This window comes from Tamandua tetradactyla, chromosome 22, assembly GCF_023851605.1.
Source record: "Tamandua tetradactyla isolate mTamTet1 chromosome 22, mTamTet1.pri, whole genome shotgun sequence".
Lineage (NCBI taxonomy): Eukaryota > Metazoa > Chordata > Mammalia > Pilosa > Myrmecophagidae > Tamandua > Tamandua tetradactyla.
In genome coordinates, this window is record NC_135348.1 from 24,093,435 (window position 1) to 24,115,491 (window position 22,057).

The 22,057-nt window shown below is 34.2% G+C and overlaps 1 protein-coding gene across 4 annotated transcripts in view; it reads right to left on the reverse strand.

Annotated features, from left to right (window-relative positions):
- Positions 1-3,050: 3,050 nt before the first annotated feature.
- The window catches only part of SMARCA5 (SNF2 related chromatin remodeling ATPase 5), a 50,610-nt gene continuing 31,603 nt past the window's right edge, over positions 3,051-22,057 (reverse strand). For all 4 annotated transcript variants that reach the window (XM_077139932.1, XM_077139931.1, XM_077139930.1 and 1 more), the window contains 14 exons: positions 20,494-20,720; positions 19,651-19,772; positions 19,415-19,567; positions 17,578-17,710; positions 14,453-14,601; positions 14,152-14,271; positions 13,247-13,357; positions 12,628-12,741; positions 12,152-12,274; positions 11,311-11,443; positions 10,575-10,693; positions 9,986-10,198; positions 4,180-4,287; positions 3,051-3,353 (listed from right to left, as the gene is read on the reverse strand). In XM_077139932.1, coding sequence (XP_076996047.1) covers positions 3,288-3,353; positions 4,180-4,287; positions 9,986-10,198; positions 10,575-10,693; positions 11,311-11,443; positions 12,152-12,274; positions 12,628-12,741; positions 13,247-13,357; positions 14,152-14,271; positions 14,453-14,601; positions 17,578-17,710; positions 19,415-19,567; positions 19,651-19,772; positions 20,494-20,720 — 1,891 coding nt within the window. In that variant the 3' untranslated portion in view covers positions 3,051-3,287. The remainder of the gene's footprint in view (positions 3,354-4,179; positions 4,288-9,985; positions 10,199-10,574; positions 10,694-11,310; positions 11,444-12,151; positions 12,275-12,627; positions 12,742-13,246; positions 13,358-14,151; positions 14,272-14,452; positions 14,602-17,577; positions 17,711-19,414; positions 19,568-19,650; positions 19,773-20,493; positions 20,721-22,057) is intronic.

Consider the following 22,057-nt stretch of genomic DNA (forward strand, 5'->3'; position numbering starts at 1 on the left):
CCTACCAACAATTAGTAACTAGTAAAAATCCTAAATATGAACAATAGACATTAACAGTCATTACCTTTTTGCTATTTCCTATCACACTTGACTACACTTTGAATATCCTTTAAGGAACACCAGAGGGTGATAAAAACAACTACGCTAAATTAGCTCTTAAATTCAGCTTCCCTAACTAAATTTATAAAAACGTTAACACCACAACATAAAGAGCATAAGCATGCAAGGGTTACCACACAAAGGTGGTGGATTCTTTTGCCAGATGTGGTCAAGTGACTAATTCCCTGAGACACCTGGGTTTCAAAGAGAGAAAAACTTTACTACTAGGTGCATAGTGGGAAAGCAGATGGGCTCTTGGCCCAAAATGTCTCCCCAAACTGCAATAATCCTAATAAAACTGCAGTTTTATTAGAAAAATAGATGGACAGGGTTCAGGATAATGAGCAGTGGCTCCAGATGATGTGATTAGATGTGACCTAATTATTGAGCATGTGGAGATGGACTACATGCTTAGTCACAGAACATATTTAAGAAAATGGCAGGCTTAATATGATGATGGACATGATTTTTAATATTATGAGGTATAGGTGACTTGTAGGTACAAGTCTAAGCTACTGCACGTCAGGTGAGCTCATTTTGGTTAGATCCAGTCTCAGGTTATAAAGGTAACTTTGGACTTGGAGTGGGTTAGTACTGAAGATTGACCCAAGACCCCTCATTAATAAGCATTAGGGGCTGTCTTTAATGATTACAAGACTCTGAAGTTGAACTGGATAAAATGGGTATAAATGAAGGTTAGTTACAAGGTTTTTACAAGTACGAGGCAGAAGATAAAGGCTATACTATCATTAACAGACACCAAGGCAACTGGATTACAATTTAGAGATTTCAGGTATTTTCCTCTGCTACTCCAATATACCAGAAAGCAAAAATAATATCTGATGATTCAGTAATCAAAATCATCCCTTAAATCCTAATTTCTCGGTTAGGTAAGTAAGCACTGCTATAAAATTAAGCACACTAATTCTATTTGAATTTGAAATGCCCTAAATTATAAAGAAAATATGTGCAGTTGGAAAAAAATTCATTATTTTTTCTTCTAGGTTTTAACATTAATATTTTAAAATATTGCAGTTTGAAGTAATATTTTACCTGCATATATTGTTACATATAATCTTCCCAAGTAATATTGAGCACCTTATACACAGAATTACTTAGTAAATGGAGTATTCCTCAATACTGTGTTCTGGATTGTAACAGATTGCTATGACTTGATTCAATCTCCTCCTCCACTAATTCTTCTTTTATAACAATTGGTTTGGGGTTAGTTATCATTTCCCCCTTATTGGCAGTATAACAAACACTTGGCTAGATAACGACACTGTGCGATAGCCTAATTTATCAGCAGAAAGAAATCTCATGCATTAGCTAAATTCCCTGCTAAATTTGGATATTAGTTTTTATAGTTTTTCCAAGTGTGCTCCCCTTTACATTAACATGTTTCCAATATTTGAGTCCCTAAGGTCTCAAGGGCTGGCACTATAAGATTCATTTTTGCATTTCCCCTATCTAATCCTTTCCCTGTCACCCTCCATCTCCCAGAGTATAATGTTGTTTCTCTTCTTAAAAAATTACTTTCTCTGTGGCCCCTAGTTTCCTTCAGCCTTATATTTTTGAAATTATTTCTTCCTAAATGAATTCACAACTCTTAAGAATCATCCGTTTTCATGAAAAAGATAACCGTTCCTCAAATTTTGTATACATTTGACTCTTAGCTATTATTTTTAGCTAAAATCCAATGTTGTGTTGAAGTCAAGTTAGTGGGATCAGAGAATAAATCCAATTTACTCTATAGCCTGCCACAAACACTGCATGGTGCTTGAAGTTGACACTAGCAATTCCACATTTCAGACAAAAAGTATTAGCAAGCTATAGAAACCAGCATTTAAAAAAAAAAAAAAAACTCCAGTATGAGGTGTGGGAACATGAAAGCTGACAGAAATTTGAGGGGAAGAAATCTCATTAAGTAAAAAGACAGATAATATCCTAAGGAAAAAAGTAAATAAAAATCAAATGAGAAAAGGAAATCTTTTAAATGGAAAGAGAAGACCACTTTAAGGATTATAAAAGTTAAATTTATTCACGATGCTACATTTATTGCATTCCCTTAGAAAAATGGAGAACTGCTTATGTACCCAATTTGCACATATAAAACTTTATACAAATCATGTGTAGCACACAAAGGCCTCTGGTACAGCTAAAATCCTGACACTATCATTTGGGTATTCCCGCTTCAGGGTCTCCAGTCTATCAAGTCTATCCATAGAAAACAAAAACTGCAATTATAATCAGTCTTGCTGCTCACATTTAGTTTTAGAAATTATTTTTAAATATAATAAAATTTTCAATTACTCTAAAACACAAACTGGGAGGACATACATTTTGCTACCAATTCAATTTAATAGTATGACAAATTATTTTGACTGGGTCATAAAAAAAAATCCACCTGTTTTGACATTATCTTTCAAAATTGTGGCTGCTTCAGAAGGTCATTTGTCAAAATATTTATCCAACAGTTAAAAAATAATAATAATATTCCTTTACAAAATGGTACAATAACACCATAAGGAACCAGAAAATACTAAATGTCTTTGGCTATACAACTAAAAAGGCCATCTTTCCCATATTCAACTCAAAATCAACCATAGAAAGAGTATAACAGAAATATGCATAGAATTTAATTTTGTAATTGGTCTTGCCTTTTTTCCCCATTCTACATTACCCACAAAATAAGCAAGAAGAATGCAATTTACATAATCTTCCCAGATGAGACTCAAAGGTACTACAAAGAAGATAATCAAATTTTGCAAAGGCAAAATGAATTAAAAGAATTACACAACTAAGTAGAGACTGAAGGGACAAATGTTATTTGCAATTTTCTTTTTTACTTGTTTGCTTGTCTTTAAGTCTTATGAGTGTAAAAACATAGCTGATAAAGAAAAAGTCACAATATTCACAAACTATAATAGAAAAATAAATCAAATGAAGCATTTATTAATAAATGAATGCCTATTTTATTACTTCAAGTGTTAATGATAAAAAAAATTTCAGCACAGCTGTTGCATTTAAAAAAGTGAAACTACACACTATGTTTCTATTTTAGTAAACAGATGAACCTGATGTCTTTTAATGACATAACAGCTGAGCATTATACAGTACATCTTATGAAGACCCGTAAATTAAAGAACTACTGGTTTAAATTTAGTGATTATGAAACACATATGTTTTCATAGTTTCAGCTTCTTTTTTCTTCCCCGGCCGTCAGGTGCTCCATCCATTTTACGTTTCTGTGTCTGAAAACACAAAAAAGATTACTTTCCACGAGAAAAGGATTACTCTTCATCTGAGGGCTACATGAAATAAACTGGGAGACACATTGTAACACTCTGATAATAAATGGTACATAGTAAGAAATACTAGATTTTCGTGCCGAGAATATATAATCTTCAATGCGAAAAATCACATCACCAAATAATCCTATTTATTTTATTTAAACAATAAAAATATTTTAATGCTAATAGTGAAATTACAAAAAATGAAGAATTAACTTTTAGCAGTACTAAATCAATATACCAAACAAGTATATAACATGCCTTCTCTACCAAACTACAATGATATTAAAAAATATTTTGTGAGTGGTAGAAAAAGGAAGTTATACAAATACCAGATATTATCCATATAGGTTTCTTTACTCATGACCTTATAAGTTAACTAGCATTAAATAAGATGACTTCTTTCCCTTAAAATATTTGCTTTCACATTGCTACGACAACCCTGGGACGATAAACCAAACTCAGTTAATACAGCAGGTTTGTGAAGCCACTGCTTTCCTAACGTTTTAAAAAATATTCTAAAAATGTAATTTGTATTCCTAATGAAATGTGTAGATTCCTAGTACTCACAAGATATACCTTCCCAGATTTTTGTAAGTCCCCTTAATTTACTAATTACATTATCATTCCCTATGGGATGTAAAAAATTTTTAAATTTAAAGTGATCCACAGCTATATTATTTATAAGGATAAAACCAAAAAACACAGCCAAGTAATGTTCAAATTCTTAAAAAAAGAAAAAAGTTAAGTCCTCAAAGAAAATATTTAAATATTCATGAACACTTACAGAAGGTTTTGGTCCCCGTTTCTTTTTCTCTGCCTTCTCCTTTTCTTCCAGTTCCATGTTTTCTCTTTCAATTAAGGTAATTAAGGTATTACACCTCCTCTGGAGCTCCTGAGTTGTAAACAAATTTATATGGTAAACTGTATTTTCCATCTACAAATTTTCAGAATTTCTATTATAAAGCAAAGACCTGTTTTAATGGGATAATAAAAATCACACACATCCACTAGAGAAAATAAAATGAATACATTTTCATACACAACTCACGCATGCTATGAGGGTAGAAACCAAGGTCCAAGACAGTGTGTTTTTATTTCATTTTTTAAAGCCATACTTTTGTGTATTATTTGTAAATCCTTTCTTCACCTAGGAATTAACAGTAGAAATGAACATCTAATATATGTGAGACTGCTAAAGATGAGCTGTGCCTGAGAACTCAGTGCCACTTAAATAACAGTGTACAAACCTGAGGGTTTATAAATCAACAAGATTGTAAAATGTGTGGCAAATTGTTCCCTTCAAAATATCACTAGGACCCTGATCAAGGTGGTGTAGTGAGATACTTCGGAGCACCATTTCCCATCCAGAAGCTTGAACAATCAGCAAGAACTGACAGAAACATCTTTCTCAAAGTTCCAGAAAACAGTTAAAGAAATGGAGAACTAAGGTGAGCGAATCAAGAAAAAGGCTACTTAAAAAAAGTGGCAGGCAATGCAATACTGGTTCAGTGGCAGAATTCTCACCTGCCATGCCAAAAAAAACAAGTGATAAAAGCTCTGGCCCCTCCGGGTGGCACCTCCCCCGTTCCTCACCAGCTCAGGTGAGCCAACTGTCCTCCTGGTACAGACTGATTCCGAGGGGAGAAGAGTAACCCTCGTGTATGTATGTACTGGAAAGCCTGTACATCTGGCTCCATCTGTTAGTACCACCTGACACTCGTCTTCTCAGAATTTGTCCTGCATGTAGAAGGCAGCTCAGAGCTCTCCTACAGAACACTGTGGGAAAACACTCAAATGGATTCCTGGTGGAAGAGATTGTTGGTTGTAGGACAGACAGTGCAAACATACAGTACAGTGCTCTGGCCACGGGGAAATTGTTTCCCAAGGAAAAGGGAATTCCTAGGGACTCAAAAGCCTAAAACTAGACACTTTAAAAAATAATCAGGGGTCCTCTAGGCTTTGGCTTGGACCCATACAACTCACTGTATGGAAAAGCCTTGAAAGAGAACATTTCCACAGTTCAATCTGCAAAGACTAGGAAAGGCATTTTCTTTTTTTTACCTTTTTGATGTTTGGGTTAGTTCCTGGCATTCAAGGAAAGTGTTGTCCTAATGCTACTAGTAAGCTTAGGAAACACACGCCTCAGAATCTAAATTCTAGGGATAACACCCTATCAAAATGTCCAGGTTTCAACAAAAGATTACAAAACATACAAAGAAACAGGAAGTGATGGCCCAGACAAAGGAGATTAAAACATTAGAAACCGTTAATGAAAAGAACCATACCTGGGACACACCAGACTATGTATGAGGCCTGGAAAACAGGACCCCTTCACCCCATGATGTGACCTACCCCTGGCAAATATTTCAAGCAGCTCTCCCACCCTAGCCTGCGCCTTTTCACATTCTAGCAACCGACCTCTTATAAGTCCCATAACTCAAACTCCACCTTCTGGCAGAGACAATTACAACTCTATATGATTCCGGCAGCACTTATATTTTAACTTTACCAGTGAAGCACTGCCAACTCCGAACTTAATCCCTAATTCTGAAAACTAGACAACAGAAAGTTACCTAACCCTTACCCTCAATCCTCCAATCTAATTCTGAACGCTAGACAATAGAATTTACCTAACCCCCAACCCCCAACCCCAAGCCATAAAAACCCTCTCCCCTGCCACCTCGAGGCAGCTATTGCTCTCTGCAAACGCTGTCTGGGTGGCTCTGTTTCTCCCGGGAATAAAGCCTTTGTCTGAACTCCTCATCCTGCCTCATTCCTAGTAAGTTTGCCTTTCAAATGGTCCTAAACATGCTCAAAGATTTAAAGGAAAACATGGACAAAGAACTAAAGAAAATCAGGAATATGATGGATGAAAACCAAGAGAATATGAGAGATGGGAATTATAAAAGGAATCAAACAGAGCTGAAGACCACAGTAATAAACTGGCAATTCCCTAGAGGAGCTCAATAGCAAATAGGAGCTGGCAGAAGAAAAGAATAAGAGAACTTGAACACAAGACAACTGAAATCATCCAGTCGGAGGAGCAGAAAAAAGAATGAAGAAAAGTAAACAAAATCCTGAGGTACCTGTGAGACACCATTAAGCATATCAATGTAGACATTATGAGAGTTCCAGAAGAAGGGACAGAGAGGATATTCAAAGATAAACTGGCTGACAACTTCCCAAATTTAATGAAAGACACAAATATACACATCCAAGATGCTCAATGAACTCCAAACAGGATAAATCTAAGCAGACACACACCACACTGTATTATAGTCAAATGCTGAACACCAAAAATAAAGAATTCTGAAAGCTATAAGAAAGAAACAAGGCAAGACATACAAGGGAGCCCCCCAATAATAAGTGCCGATTTCTCATTGGAAACCACGGAGGCAAGAAGGCAGTGGAATGAAATATTTCAAGAAACTGCCAACCAAGAATTCTGTATCCAGTAAAATCATCTTCCAAAAATGAGGGTGGAATTAAGACATTCCCAGAGAAACAAAAGGTGATGAACTTTGTCAACATTAGGGAGGCAATGTTTAGAAGATGCTAAAGAGTTCTATAAGTTGAAAGGAAAGGACAATAGGCAAAAGACTAAAGCCACATGAACGAAGATCTCCAGTGGGCATAACGATTTGGATAAAATAATGACAAGGGAAAATATAAATGCCAGTACTATTGTATTTTTGGTCTATAACTCTACTTTTTTTTTACTTCCTACAGGATTTAAAAGACAAATGCATAAAATATAATAGTAAATCAGTGGTTTGGGGCTCATAAAATACAAAAACATAATTTGTGAACTACATAAAGGTGGGATAACAAAATATAAGAACATAGTTTATATATAACTACTGAAGCTAAGTTGGTACACCAAAAGCAAACAAGATTGCTTACAGATTTAGGATATTAAATTTAAGCCTCACAGTAACTACAAAAAAATATCAGAAACATTGCAAGCTAACAGAGATAAATTAGAATACAGGCTGCCAAGGGGGCTGAGGGCTGAGAATGGGGAAGTAATATATAACGAGTACGATTCTGTATGGGGGAAGATGGGAAAGTTTTAGTAATGGAAGGTAGTGAGGGTACCACTCTATTGTGAATTGTGATGAATCCCATTGACTAGGAGTGGCTGAAAAAGGAAGTTTATGTTGTATATAAATGTTCCCACAATTAAAAGAGCAACTAAAAAATAATATCACTAGAATTAAGTTAGTCAATATACCATATATCTATTTTGAAAAAATAACCATGGAAGTCTATGAAAGTTCTGCTTCATCTCCTCTTAGCAAAATATACAACCTACAGAAAAAATTTAAAGTATAGGAGTGCAGTAGTATAACCCTGAAGTAAGCAGAAGTTTACTTACAGAATTTACCTCATTACTGGCTAGCAGCTCCTTTCCTTTCCTGAGCAAACCTATGCTATACACAAGATTAGTGTTTTTTTTTTTCCTGAGAATAAGTGATACTGCACACAGACAGCTACAATGAAATCACTTTAAAATACTGTTTTATATAATATACCATACAAGGTTTAGAAATATTTTCAACAATATACATTGATAGATGGTAATAAATTATAGTAAAGTTGGCATTCTGCAGAACAGATGCATTGTGGCACAAATACCATTAATGTGTCACAAGTGTGCTGAAGTATGAATCCTCTTGCCTCTTCTTCAGCAAGGACTCAATGGGTTTCCACATGGAGCCATATAAACACTTTTTTATGTGTGCCATAACATGAGACAATAGGTTTTGTTATATTCACTACAAAAGCATTCTCCCTGGTAAACTATATAAATTGCTACTACTAAAAAGGCCATTAGGGCAAGCCATGGTGGCTGAGCAGGCAGAGTTTGTACCTGCCATGCTGGAAACTTGTGTTCGATTTCTGGTGCCTGACCATACAAAGAAAAAAAAAGACATTACTGCTTATAGCAACAGAATGTTTTTCTCTTTAACTATATACAGTACTTCTATCTTCAAAATGGCTTCATGTTAGCTGAGTTGCAGCACTTCCCAAACTAGTTTCATTCAATGGATGCTGACTGAAAATCTTTCAGTGGTCAAGTGTGCAAACAATGCCTATCTCCATCTTGGAGAGTGACCATAAACCTAATACTCTGAGAAATCTTATTTACAAAGATGTTTCAACTTTTCTCATTCCAACATATCCCAAGGTCAGCACTACACAATCTCTCTCGTCAAACCATATCATTCTGAAGAATTTAAGTTGGACTTAAGTTTAAAAGTGGGAAATACATAAGAAAAGGAGCTTGTTATGGCTAAACTGTTCTGAATTATAATTTTAGGCCACTAGAAAAAGCTCTCATCAGTTTACAAGATACTGGGAATAAAAACAAAAATTTGCATTAAATCAGTACAAAAATATGTTTTATTACCTTAAGTAATTTTAAAAGATCCACTCGTCAAGTTAATTGTTAAATCTACTTGGCCAGTTCTCAGCCCACATCTCACTTTACCATCAGTTCTTTTCCCTTGAAACACTTTCTGAACTTGGCTCCCAAGTGGGAACTATTCTATGTTTTGATAGGGTGTTTGATTAGAAAGGTGCATGAATTTGTTAACTCAGCAAATGTACACTCAAGAATTGTACATTTCATTATGTATTAATTTAACATCAAACAAAACAAAAAAAGAAAACTTTAAGCCTACATATTGAACTCCAGTTAATGTGATACATGCTAAAGAATTTAGAGGAAGTGCACAGATGTCTGTGATGTATAGGATAGATCTGTGGGAAACAAGTATAATAAAACATTAATGATAGTATCTCTGTGTTTACCATAAAATTCTTTCAATTTTGCTGTATATTCCAAACTTTTAGCTATAAAAATGCAGAAAGTTTTATAGGCTTAACACCACAAATAATTTTTTTAATTAAATGAAGCTCTCACATTTTCTAGAGTTCTTCTCTTTTGTGGCTGTGGTCCAAAGGTGGCTGAGGCATAAGACAGTCATGCCCCTTTCATATTGTGATACACCAATCTTAAGAAAAGCATGCCCATATGGAGTGTGGTGGAGTCTAGTGACACCGGATAAAAATAGACTTTAAGCAAAAAACTATCATCATAAGAAATACTAAAGCTTAATAAAATTATTTTTATCAAAAAAAAAAAAGAGTCCAGACTCAGTATTTTGTTGATGTGCAAGATGCCCAAGTGCAAGGAGCCCTTTCTTTATGGAAATGTGTTCATTTGCAAAACCAAAAAGTCTGAACTGTGCAAATATTAAACTGTGATTACCATGTTCTCAAGCTGAAATTGATGGTGACATTTCTTATTTAAAATTAATCTCAAAACATATCTAACAATGTTAAAAGATACATGACTCAAAATATAAATTAACTATGACAACTTCTTTTAATAGTGTAGCTGCAAATTGTTTTCTAAGGAACCGATATATGTATATTTATGATATTAATATAACAAAAGTCTACTTCAAAGATGCAGAGGAACCCTGGTTTTCTCCTAATAAAACAAAAAAAGTTACTTCAAAGGATACTGCTTACTTTGAACTCCTTACACATTATTACACAAAAAGGCCTGAACTACTCACCATTGCAGTTCTGGACTTAAGAAACCAGTCAAATCTAAACTGAGGAGAGTTGCGAATACACTGTCGCAATTCATCATAAACATTTTCCTTGTCGAATCCAAGCTTGTGAAGCATACAAATGAGAAAACGATCCTCTTCTTCAGTATAGTTTTTTCCTTTGTTAGTACCATATGATATTCTCAGCTGATGAAAAGGTGCTTTGTACCGTCCAATCTAAAAAGTTAAATTTTATATGATAGAAAAATATCTGTTTTTCAACTCACACTAGTAAAATTAGGTATGTTTTCTTTCAAAACAGAATTTTTATTCAAAGCACTTCAAATTGCATAATATAAACTTTCTCCTGAAACACTGTTTTAGTCTTCAATACTACAAAGAGAAATGCAGACTTAGGCTTTCTAATACTACTAAGGAAATAGCTAATCCTAGTGCCACTGACCCAGATATAACAACCTATATCTACCATGTTTCTCTTTGAAGTAATTTCTATTTTAAAATATCATTTATTTTCCTTTTAAAAATTTATTTTAACTCTCACATTCACATGAGTTATTTTATTAACTACTTCATCTATTAATAACCAAAGTACCTTTGTGTCAAGTGCTTTTTTGATACTAATTCTTCTCTGAATTCTTGCCTCTCCCCTTTCAATCTGAGCCATAATCTTCTCTATGTCCTGGAGTTCATTGCATCTTTCCCAGAATACAGCTGTAAAAGAATAAATGTTGGAGGGCTGGTAATGGAGGAAGGGGTTAAAAAATATTTAAAACTTGCTACCTTAAATGTTCTAATTTGTTTTATTTGCTAAGGATTAAAAAAAAAATTTTATTTATCCTACATGTAAAACTAGAACATAAATAAATCACTTAAAATCTATTTCCTTAACCAAAAACATGAGATGAATTAGATGATTTCATTTATCTTCTAATGCTTAGATTTTCTATTTAAAAACTATAAGCTAATTCACCACAACTACACACATTCACTTGATAATCCAATTGACTTCAGGAAAACAGGCATTCAACACTTGAGAATTTATGAAGAGAAATGAAATAATGTAAGTACAATCATTTAGTGGCCTGTACTGGTTTTCTTTGCTATAGCGAGTGACCATAAAACATTAAACCATTATACCCTTTTAGGGAAGGAACTATTTTCTAACTGACGCTTAAAAATACACAAAATAAAACAAGGCACTAAAAGTTGTGGCAAAATTTAGCTTATCAAAACAGAATTCAGAGTAAGAAAATGTGAAACTTTCAATACTTAGTAAATGCAAAAGTCTGATGATATTATTCTTCCTTTTAAAATAATAAAAGAATTACCTGAATATTCAATGACTTCCTCTGGAGTTTTTCCTTCCACTTCTCTTGCAATATTTTCTATATCATCACGACCCCACTTCTCATTAGCTTTGATAAACTGGTTAAAATCTCTTTTATTCCAATTGGTAAATCCCTTCAAAGCAATAGAAACCAACTATCTAATCTCAGCACCGTAAACTTGGAAAAAATGCTTCAACTTAATGATTCTATTTAACAGAAAATTTTCTAATGATTCTAGTTTATCTTTTTTGCATTAGGCTACTTCAGGGTGGTTACTTTTTTTTGCCATAGATGAAAACTTAATCAAGCAACTGAATCTGAGTGGGAAAGAGAGTGAGGAAGGCAACATGTAAGGTGACATTTTGACTGGGTTTTGAAGAGTCAGAAAGAGTGAACAATATAGCATGAAGAACAAAGACATGAGTAAACAGAAAATGGAAGGAAAACTTCAAAGGTTAAGGCAAGATTCTGACAGTCCTAAATTGAACTAAAAAAGACGTTTAAAAAAAAGTGGGGAGTGGGGGAAACTAAACCGATTTGTTTTTAAGAATGGTAAATTGTGGGCAATGTGAAAGATTCATTAGAAAGGAAAGAAGGAAACACGGAAGTAACATGATCAAGAGGATAGCCACTCCACCAAGGCCATGCAAAGCCATTAATCTCAACTACCTCAATAACTAATAACAATCAAAATATAGCATTTATCCATAAGCCCATGCCATACTGTCTCTAATTACTCCATCTTTAAAAACAGAAATTTGTTCTTCTGTGAATGCCCCAAAACAATCTAACAAAGTACCTAATAAAATAACTTACTAAATTTTGTGTTTACTGGTTATACCTGTGTTAACAGTTTCTCTTTTTCCTCTAATTCTTCATCATTAAGGGGTTCAGCTTCATCAATTTTAAGCTGCTCTTCTTTCTGTGCCTGTGCTGCATTTGGTAGGTCAGGATTCCGAGGTACCTAAAGAAATATTTTTCTATGCTATCAATCAGTTAATTTTAGAGGGTAAGTGATAAACTAAATTCTTAACCATCTGAATGATCTCTCACAAGTTTAAATCCAACCATGCAAGAAAGCATCCTGATATCTTGTATGTATTAAGTCAAAAATAAAACAGAAGACAAAGTTTTTTTTTCCTTTTTAAAGTCTAAACAGACACAACTTTTAGTGCCTGACATATACAACTAGGATAATAAAGTAAATCAACATTCTTTTTTACTAGGCTCAAATTAGTTAAATGAGTATTAATTACATTTTTATACCTTCAACAGCTTTTGAGTAGAAAAGGATGTAAGATGAAGACTTTTCGTTACCTTATATCCAATAGTTTTTCTGTAATATAGAATTTCTTTTTCCAGTAATTCAAATAAACGTGGAGGAAAGAACTGGAAATCCTGAACATTAGGTTGTTTTGGGGGTCGAGGAGCCTAAAGAAAAATAAAAATAGTGTTATTAGAAAAAAATAAATTACTTGGCTTTAAATTTATTTCTAGTCTTCTCCACTGCATACACTGTGAGTCACTTTCTCCAAGCAAATGAATGCATCTCTCATTAATAAAAATGAATTGACATTAACCAAAATTTATATGTACAGATTCAAAATTAGCTTTTAAAAACTGAAGATGTATTTTAACAAATCATGCAAAATTTAATTTCCCTATTCTGGTTTCATGGAATGAATATAAGAGGAAAAATAATTCAATTTCCAATGTTTTGACATATTTCCAAAACTTCTTATATTATTCTAATTTTTAAGACAATATATATCCCATGCTTGAAATTATATTTAACAGATTTTAAATTTCTTTCCTTCCCTCCCCTTCTTTCTTTTCACATATATACATTGAGGACCTACAATATACTGACCCCTTTTCTAGGTCCTAGGAATGCAGCTATGTTTTTAGATATTTATTTAGTGCTTTGTCAACTAACCTTGGGTGCTTTTGGTTCACTGACGCGAAGTGCTTCCCTGAAATATGCATCAACGGCATAGTTGGCTTTTCTTTCTCGTTTAGGTGGTTCAATCCACTCTGTGAATGCAATCTATGGCATATGAGAAAGAATTCAAATCACAAACTTGTACTATGTATGGCAGCAATTTTAAATGAATGTACTCATACAGTGTACATCCTTAAGAGTGATGTTTTTAAAGAGAAAGATATTAAAAAATATTGATCTATAAGCTCTATGAGGATAAGGATTATGATATTTTGCTCAGTGTTACATAATTTAATAGACACAATTTAATAGTCTGATTTACAGCTCAGGTACATGGTACATATTTCTTATCCAAATGAATAATTCTAAGTTAAAAAAAGGCTACAGAAGGTATGCAATGATGCAATTAGGAGAAAAATGTAGAAATACAAATAGCCTAGAAAAAATTCTGAGGATATACATGTCCAAATGTTAAAAAGAAAAACTTGAAAATAATTTTTTCTTCTACCCTGTAGGTATTCTCCAAATTCTCTATATGCTGGAAAGTATATTCCTTTATCATCTGTCAGTATACTTACTAATTTAAAAACTAGCAACACTGAACTTTTTTTGTCAATAATTTTCATTTTCAAATAACCCAAATTACTATATTAAACCCTGAAAGTATTTTTCACAGTGATAAATGCCATAAAAGCTTCATTATCTAGGTTAAAAAAATTTCAAAGTTTACCTACTGATAATTTGGCATTAAATTTTACATAACAATGAAAATAATTTATAACCGGTGTGAGTAAATGCAAATTACAAAGTATTACAACTAACATTTACAAAGTATTACAACTAACATTTAAAATTTCAAGTTTTCAATTAAAAAAAAAAGTAATCAAAATCTAAACCACCTTTTGTTTTTCTCTATAGTCTTCTCCTTCAAAGTTATAAACACTCGACTCTGTATCCATTGTAAAGTTTCTAAGTGAGCTTTCACCCATCTTGGAGAGCTTTTCATTCATTTCTGCAGTCTAGGGAACAAAAGAACAGCTTATTCAAGAACAAGAACAAAAAAAAGCTAGGAATTAGTCTTTAAGGTACACAAAAGCTCCTTTTTTATGCAAAGAATAATACTTATAATTCACAGATCAAATAATTGCTCACAGTTCCAATTGAAAAAATTTAAAGCATTATCTTTAATCTATATCTCACCTTCTTCGCACCTCTTTCCAAAATACCATCAATATCCTCATCAGTAATCTCACTTTCTTTTGAAGCAAATACATGTGTTGCACCATGTCGAATCATTTGAAGCATTTCATCTTTCCCAATTTTGTTCAAATTCTGATCCACAAGTCTTCCTGAAAAGTTGTGTGGTATAATGTTAAAACTGAACAACTCTTATTTTACTGGAAATTTAGAATTTCAAATGGTAGATGTAATATTTTTAAATTTTGTCTTAAACGTCAATAACTCGTTTATTCATGTCTGACATTATAAATTATTTTCATTTTATGTAAAATGTAATGCCAAACTTTCAGGTGGCAAGATGTGAAATGTTTTCAAAGCTTATGTCACAAAGTTTATTATACACTATCATATTAAAATATATTCTTTTGAGGAGGTCAATATAATTTGGGGAATTTGAAAATGAAAATTACTGGCAAAATAATTTTTTTAAGTTTCAACAGATATAAGGATTATAAATACAAGAACTTCTGACAAGGAGAAAAATGTTAACAGCCCCAAATTAGCCTTTTCTCCTTAGAAAAGTGAAGTACCAAAAACCTTCACATTGCCAAACCTTATCTAAAAAAGTACATGTCACTGATTTCTGACACCTTCAAATCTTAACACAACACATATTTGGACCATAAAAGAAACTCAAAATTAGTAAATTAATTTAAGGGTATTAGGCCAACCATATGACTCGTGTTTTCAAATATTCAGGCATCAAAATAAATGAAAACAGGGCGGGCCACGGTGGCTCAGCAGGCAAGAATGCTTGCCTGCCATGCCAGAGGACCCGGGGTTCGATTCCCGGTGCCTACCCACGTAAAAATAAAATAAATAAATAAATAAATAAATGAAAACAAAAGGGCAAACAAAGAATTGCTTTCACCCTTACAGGTCATACACTCACACTTAAATAAAGCTCCACTTTCTGTATTTCAACCAATTTGCAATGAGTGGACAATGATTCAAGCTGTTTTTTACAACATGCTTTAATACCTATGTGATGGTTTTGGATCTTTAATAGAGCATGACTTTCAAAGTAAGGATCTCCACAGAACATGTTCCTTTGGATTGAAAAGAATCTGCTATTAGAATGTTCTTAGGTTTACAGAAACCAGTTCTCTGTTGGACTAGGAAGAAGCTTTTCTGACATAAAGTACTTCTGGGGCACAGACGTCTCTCATATTTTTAACTATGTCCTCGTCTACAAGATAGTAATACAGATGTATGCATCTGAAGTGTGCCGCATGACTACTGACTACAAATGGGATAACAAAACCAGTAACACAAAGGTTTGTTTCAAAATGTGCCTCAGGAAATATTTTTAAAAAAAAATTTCTAATTTGTGACTGAGCTAAACTAAGTCACAAAACTCAAAAGCATTTCTAAGTTTATTATATGAATTAATATTTTAATCTTAAAAATTAGTTTTAAGGATGACAGAATAATTGAGAATAAGCAGCACACGGCAGGGTGACTTTCAAAATGCATGGTAGAGTGTGAAGAAAAAATAAATTGCCACTATATTGCCCATGAGAAATTTCATTGTTTAATATGCCCCAGAAGTTCCCAGAGTCTTTTCTAATTAAACACTTCACTGTAATAGTAATTATAGTTCTGATGCCCTGACCAAGGACTGGACAAGTGACTTAACTTTCTAAGCCATATACCTCTAGTGTCAACCTCATCAAACTGACATGATTTAAAGAGATAATGGATGCAAAGTATTCAGCACATTGCCTGGCATAAAGTAAGTGCTCAGTAGTAAGCTTAATTATTAACAAAAACAATTAATAATAATCATTTATTGTCTTCAGGTATTCACACACATGACTAACATGGTAGCACTACAAGATACCAAAGAAATACAAAACATTATCTATTATAATCAGAGACATACGTGAAATAACGAGTGAACAACTTAACAGTATATCTTCCAGCCTTACAGGCAGATAAAATGTATATACTCATGACAATTTAGAGAAGGAAAGAGTACAGTCTGGTCTTCAGGTTATTAAGCCTTTTTTCCACTTTTACAACTTTATATATCTCATCATCAATTTCACTGTCAGTTTCATTAAAACATTCTACATCTTCCTTAAAAGCTGATCTGGAATTAGAACTTGATGTTTCTTTCAATCAACCTAAAATGAAAGCATCATTCTCATCTTCTATATGCTTACTCTTTGTCTCCCTCCCACTAAATTATAAGAACAGGCAGGCCACAGGGACTCAGCAGGCAAAATTCTCGCTTGTCATGCCAGAGACCCAGGTTCAATTCCTGGTGCCTGCCCACGCAAAAATAAATAAACATATAAATAAAATTTAAAAGTTCCACTGGTTTAAAAAAAAAAAGTGAGAACAATTGTTTCATTCATCATTGTAGTCCCAGAACCAAGAACAACGCCTAGCACCTGGTAGGTGATCAATAAAGAGCTGTGGACTTAAAAATAACATAAATAAATAAACCCAGATTCCTTAGAGTTTGATTATTTCTTCAGTCTCTCCCAGAGTAATTAATAGGGACCTCAGCATAAGTAAATTATAATCACCACAGCCTTATTTTTAACACATGCAAAGCGAACAATAAGTATTTTAACTACACTATCCTCTTTAATCCTTAAAAATCCTCAACAGGGCGGGCCGCGGTGGCTCAGCGGGCAAAGTGCGTGCCTGCTATGCCGGAGGACCTCGGTTCGATTCCCGGCCCCAGCCCATGTAACAAAAACGGAGAAACAGAATACAATAAAACAAGAAAATGTTTAAAGATGTTTCCCTTTCTTCCTTCCTTCCTTCCTTCTCTCTGTCTTTCCTTTAAAAAAAAAAAAAAAAAAAAAAAAAAATCCTCAACAGTTGTTACTTTTATCACAATTTAATAAATGAGGAAATGAGAAGAGAATCGCTTAATTGGCAGAGCCGACCTTCCAATCTCAACCTTCACGATGCCAAAACTGGTAAAATTTTCTATCTCAGGAATACACAAATATTTCTGAGTACCAGCTTACTTGATTCAACAGATGCTTAATAAAGTATCTTAAAGATTTAGAAAAAAAAAAGCTGCATCAATCGACTTAGTAAAATTTTACAATTCTAAGGCTTACCTTGTTGAATGACTATTGAATCCAGTCTGAGTTTCATCTCAGCACGTTCCACTATTCTTTCTTCTACAGTGTTGTCAGTGATAAAGCGGAATACCCTGACTGTCTTGGTTTGTCCAATTCTATGCGCTCGGTCCTAGATAAACCCCATTTTATTTTGATATAATTAAAAACCAACAAACAATATTTGAATGTACATAGTGAAAAACAAAATTAAAATATCCTCAAGAATAAAACATTTTAAAATATATATAACATAACCATAGCACAAAGATAACATTAATATTTACTTTAGGTTTGCAGAATTTCTTAGTTTCAAATTAATTGGTTATCTCACATGGAAAAATTTTATGAGGTAAAGAGTAAGTCATAGCTGCCAAATCTGTGAGAAAATATAAACAGCATAACTTTTAAGTTGATCACATACTAAAAGTTGAAGGAAAAAATCTTTTTTCTTGGGTGTTAATTCAACATGTTTTACTACCTAAATCAAATCTGAAATATTGGGGGGAAAATTTGAATTATTGTTATTAGGGAAAGAAGTAACATGAGTGGACTCTGCAAACAATAAAAAAAATCAGTCTTTAAGTAATACTTAACTGTATATGCAAGCAGCTAATTAATTTTGATCATTTTTGGTATGTTCACAAACCACATTTCCATTCAACATCCCTTATTTCTAATAATTGATCAATTTTTCCCAGACACTCTTACAAAAGAAAGTAACCAACACTAGAGGTTCAATAAAGCTGGGTTAATGGTCGCTAAAAATATGGATTAAGCCATTACCAATACCAAACTTAGGAATTTTAAGTTTTCGTATTAATCTACAGATCATACATTTTCTCAATATAAGATAAAAATTATCTTCATCTGGCCAGGTGTTCTCCACACATGGGCAGAAATTTTAAGGATCTAATGTGGTAGCCAGGCTAGGGGCTTACCACATCTACTTCCCTTTCTCCCTGGGAAACTATTCTATCCATCTACCAATTCCTTTGCAGTCAGTTATATGTTATGTGATTGACTTCTAGCTAATGACTGTGGGGGGGGGGCGGCATTTTCAGCTCCCACCCATAAAAAAATTTCCCGGGCAATCCTCACCTCTCTTTTCCTCCTTCTGCCAGCATGATAATTAGGTCCAAGTGTCAACTTGGCCAGGTGAAGGTGCCTAGTTCTATTGCTGCAGACATGAACTAATGACATGTGAACCTCATCTGCGGCAGATTACATCTGCAATCAGCTAAGAGGCGTGCCTGCTGCAATGAATGACGCTTGATTTAATTGGCTGGATGCTTCAATGAGAATGCTCAAAGTAGCACAGTCCAAGCAGCCTAGCATACCTCATCTCAGCACTCACATCTGAGCCCAGGCCTTTGGAGATGCAGAAAGGAACACCCCGGGGGAAAGTTGTGGGAACCCAGAGGCCTGGAGACAAGGCCAGCAGAGATTGCCTTGTGCCTTCCCACATAAGAAAGAACCTCAGTTGAAAGTTAGCTGCCTTTCCTCTGAAGAACTTTTACATTTTTAATTAAATAAATCCCCTTTTATTAAAAGCCAATCCACCTCTGGGGTGTTGCATTCCGGCAGCTAGCAAACTAAAACAGCCAATAAGCTACAGAAAATGTAGCAGAGAACTTCAAGAACTTGTGGGGTTGGAGAGTAACAAAATTGAAGTGCCCTGATTTAAATGGAAGATCACCTGAAAAATACTCTCAATGAACTGTCACGTGAGAAAAAAACAAAATTTTATTGGGTTAAGTGACTGAGATTTGGAGATTACTTAGGTCATCCTAACTAAAATACCAATTAAGCACATAAAACATCTGTAATCTCTTACCATAGCTTGAAGATCTACTTGGGGATTCCAATCTGAATCATACAAAATCACAACATCAGCAGTAGCAAGATTGATGCCAAGACCTCCAGCACGCGTGCTCAACATAAAAACAAACTTTGTGCTGTTTGGTTCATTGTATGCATTGATGGAATCCTATGTATATAAAATGTGAGACAAATGTCAGAAAATTATTTTACCTGATACTATTTTATCTCCCATCCCCAAATTTTACTTACTTGTCTCTCATCATGGGGTGTCTGCCCATCCAATCTGCAGTATTCATAATTTCTCCACATGCAATAATCTTCCAAAATGTCCAACACTCTTGTCATCTGACTGAAGATTAGTACTCGTGAACCTATTGAATAATGGCCATTACCAGAGGCTTTAAAAGTAAAATTGTATCAAAATATTAAAGGCTAACCAAAACTAGTAAGACTAACTACCCTTTGAGTCCAAATGGCCTAGTTACAAGAAAAAAAACATTATTATGAAAGTATGACATTTTCTCTTTTTTCTCATTACGGCACAAAAAAGAGGGTAAGAGCTGTACAGTACACTATGGTAAAGAGAAAAACATTTCTGCCTCTGGCATAGGTCTTGACATTGCTCAGGCTGAGAATCATTATCCTGTGAAACATGTTTTAGGTCATATATGTTTAAAAAATTCTTCTACCAGCCATCCCCACATATAACTCTTTCATGCACATTTACCATCTCTAGTCTCATTCTGGTTCTGAAAATCTGTTCTTGGCATTTTATGACAAAAAACTAAAATTTTTTAGTCATTCAACAATTAACTGGTTAAGCTTATATAAAATGGGAATTCTCCCCCAACTCCAGGAATTAAAATTGCTCTAACATACTGATCACCTTGTAAGAGACTTCAGAGGAGGACTGAAATTAGGGGGAAATACTCAGACAATGGAGTAAATGACCTATTTCAACTTTAAAAAGACCCAGATTCTTCATGTCAAAAGTATTATGCTAAAAAAAAAAGTCTTATGCTCCCTCATTTGACTACTAGAATTCAAAAATAGTTTCATTACTCCTCAATTTGATACCAGTAACATAGATACCTTGTTCTTTCAATTTAGGGAGCAGCTTATCTAATACCACCATTTTGCCACTGTTGGTAACTAGATGCATATCTGTTGTATAAGGTGGACCAGGTTCAGCACCATCAAAAAGATATGGATGATTACAGCATTTCCTCAACTGCATCAAGATGTTCAACAATCTCATTTTATCCATCTTCCCTGCAGAGTTTAGTATATCTATATCCTTCATTAATATTCGCGTATACCTATTGAAAAGAAAAATATTTTAGGAGGGCTCACATGCTCCCTAACCAGTCTCTGCCATCTTACATTTCCTTTTCCAAAACATCTTTAAGAAACAACCCATCAATTTCTAAAACACGGTTAGGAATCTAATATCTGTAATCTCTGTGTTTTTCTTTTTTAATTGCACCCACTATACTATTTTCACTCTTATATGCCAGGCCTTGAAAAAGTTATTTTACAAACACAAAACGTCCTCCTTAGACTGAATTAAAACAGAGCAGGGCAGGCCATGATGGCTCAGCAGGCAGAGTTCTCGCTTGCCATACCAGAGATCTGGGTTCGATTCCCAGTGCCTGCCCATGCAAAAAAAACAAGCAGTACAATATAACATTTAAAATATGAAGCAAAACAAAACATTTTTTAGTTTTAAATATAAATTTGTTAAAATCAGCAAGAAAGATGGACGATAAAGACTGAGATGGTATAATCTAAGAATGCCTAGAGTATATAATGATAGTAACTAAATGTACAAATAAAAAAATGTTTTTGCATGAGGAAGAAGGAATGTCACTACTGCAGGATGTTGAAAACAAATGGTAATTAATATTTTAAAATTTTAACTTCTGTGTGAGACTAAAGCAAAAAATGTTTACTGGGTACAAAATTTATATTTTGACTAGTGCGTTTCCTAATATAACTTACGTAGACGGCTTAACTGAACACCAAAAGTACATGAAACCTTGAGTAGGGCATGAGATTTTGTTGATTTGTCCAGAGTGATGCCCTGATAAATCCCAGAGTGATTTGAACAGTGAATAAAAAAGTATTTGCAAAGTCCCTTTCAGGGAATGGTGAGAAAGGAAGAAAATTCAACTTCCCCAAGTTGAATTCTTGATATTCTCACAAGCAGTGCGGGCAACCAAAGCTATAGGCTGAGCCCCCAATCTTGGGGTTGGTTCATATGAAACTTAACCCCACAAGGGATAGGTCAAGCCCACTTAAAATTAGGCCTAAGAGTCACCCCCAAGAGAACCTCTTTTGTTGCTCAGATGTGACCTCTCTTTCTCCAACCAACACAACAAGCAAACTCACGACCCTCCTCCTGTCTACATTTTCAGGCAGTTCCCTTCATCCTCTCAACTAGCAAGGTGATATCTATTTAATGCATATGAATAACCTCCAGGATAACCTCTCGACTCTGTTTGGAATCTCTCAGTCATTGACACTTTATTTTGTCTCATTTTGCTCTTCCCCCTTTTGGTCGAGGTTTTCTCAATCCCTTGATGCTGAGTCTCAACTCATTCTAGGATTTCTGTCCCACGTTGCCAGGAAGGTCCACACCCCTGGGAGTCATGTC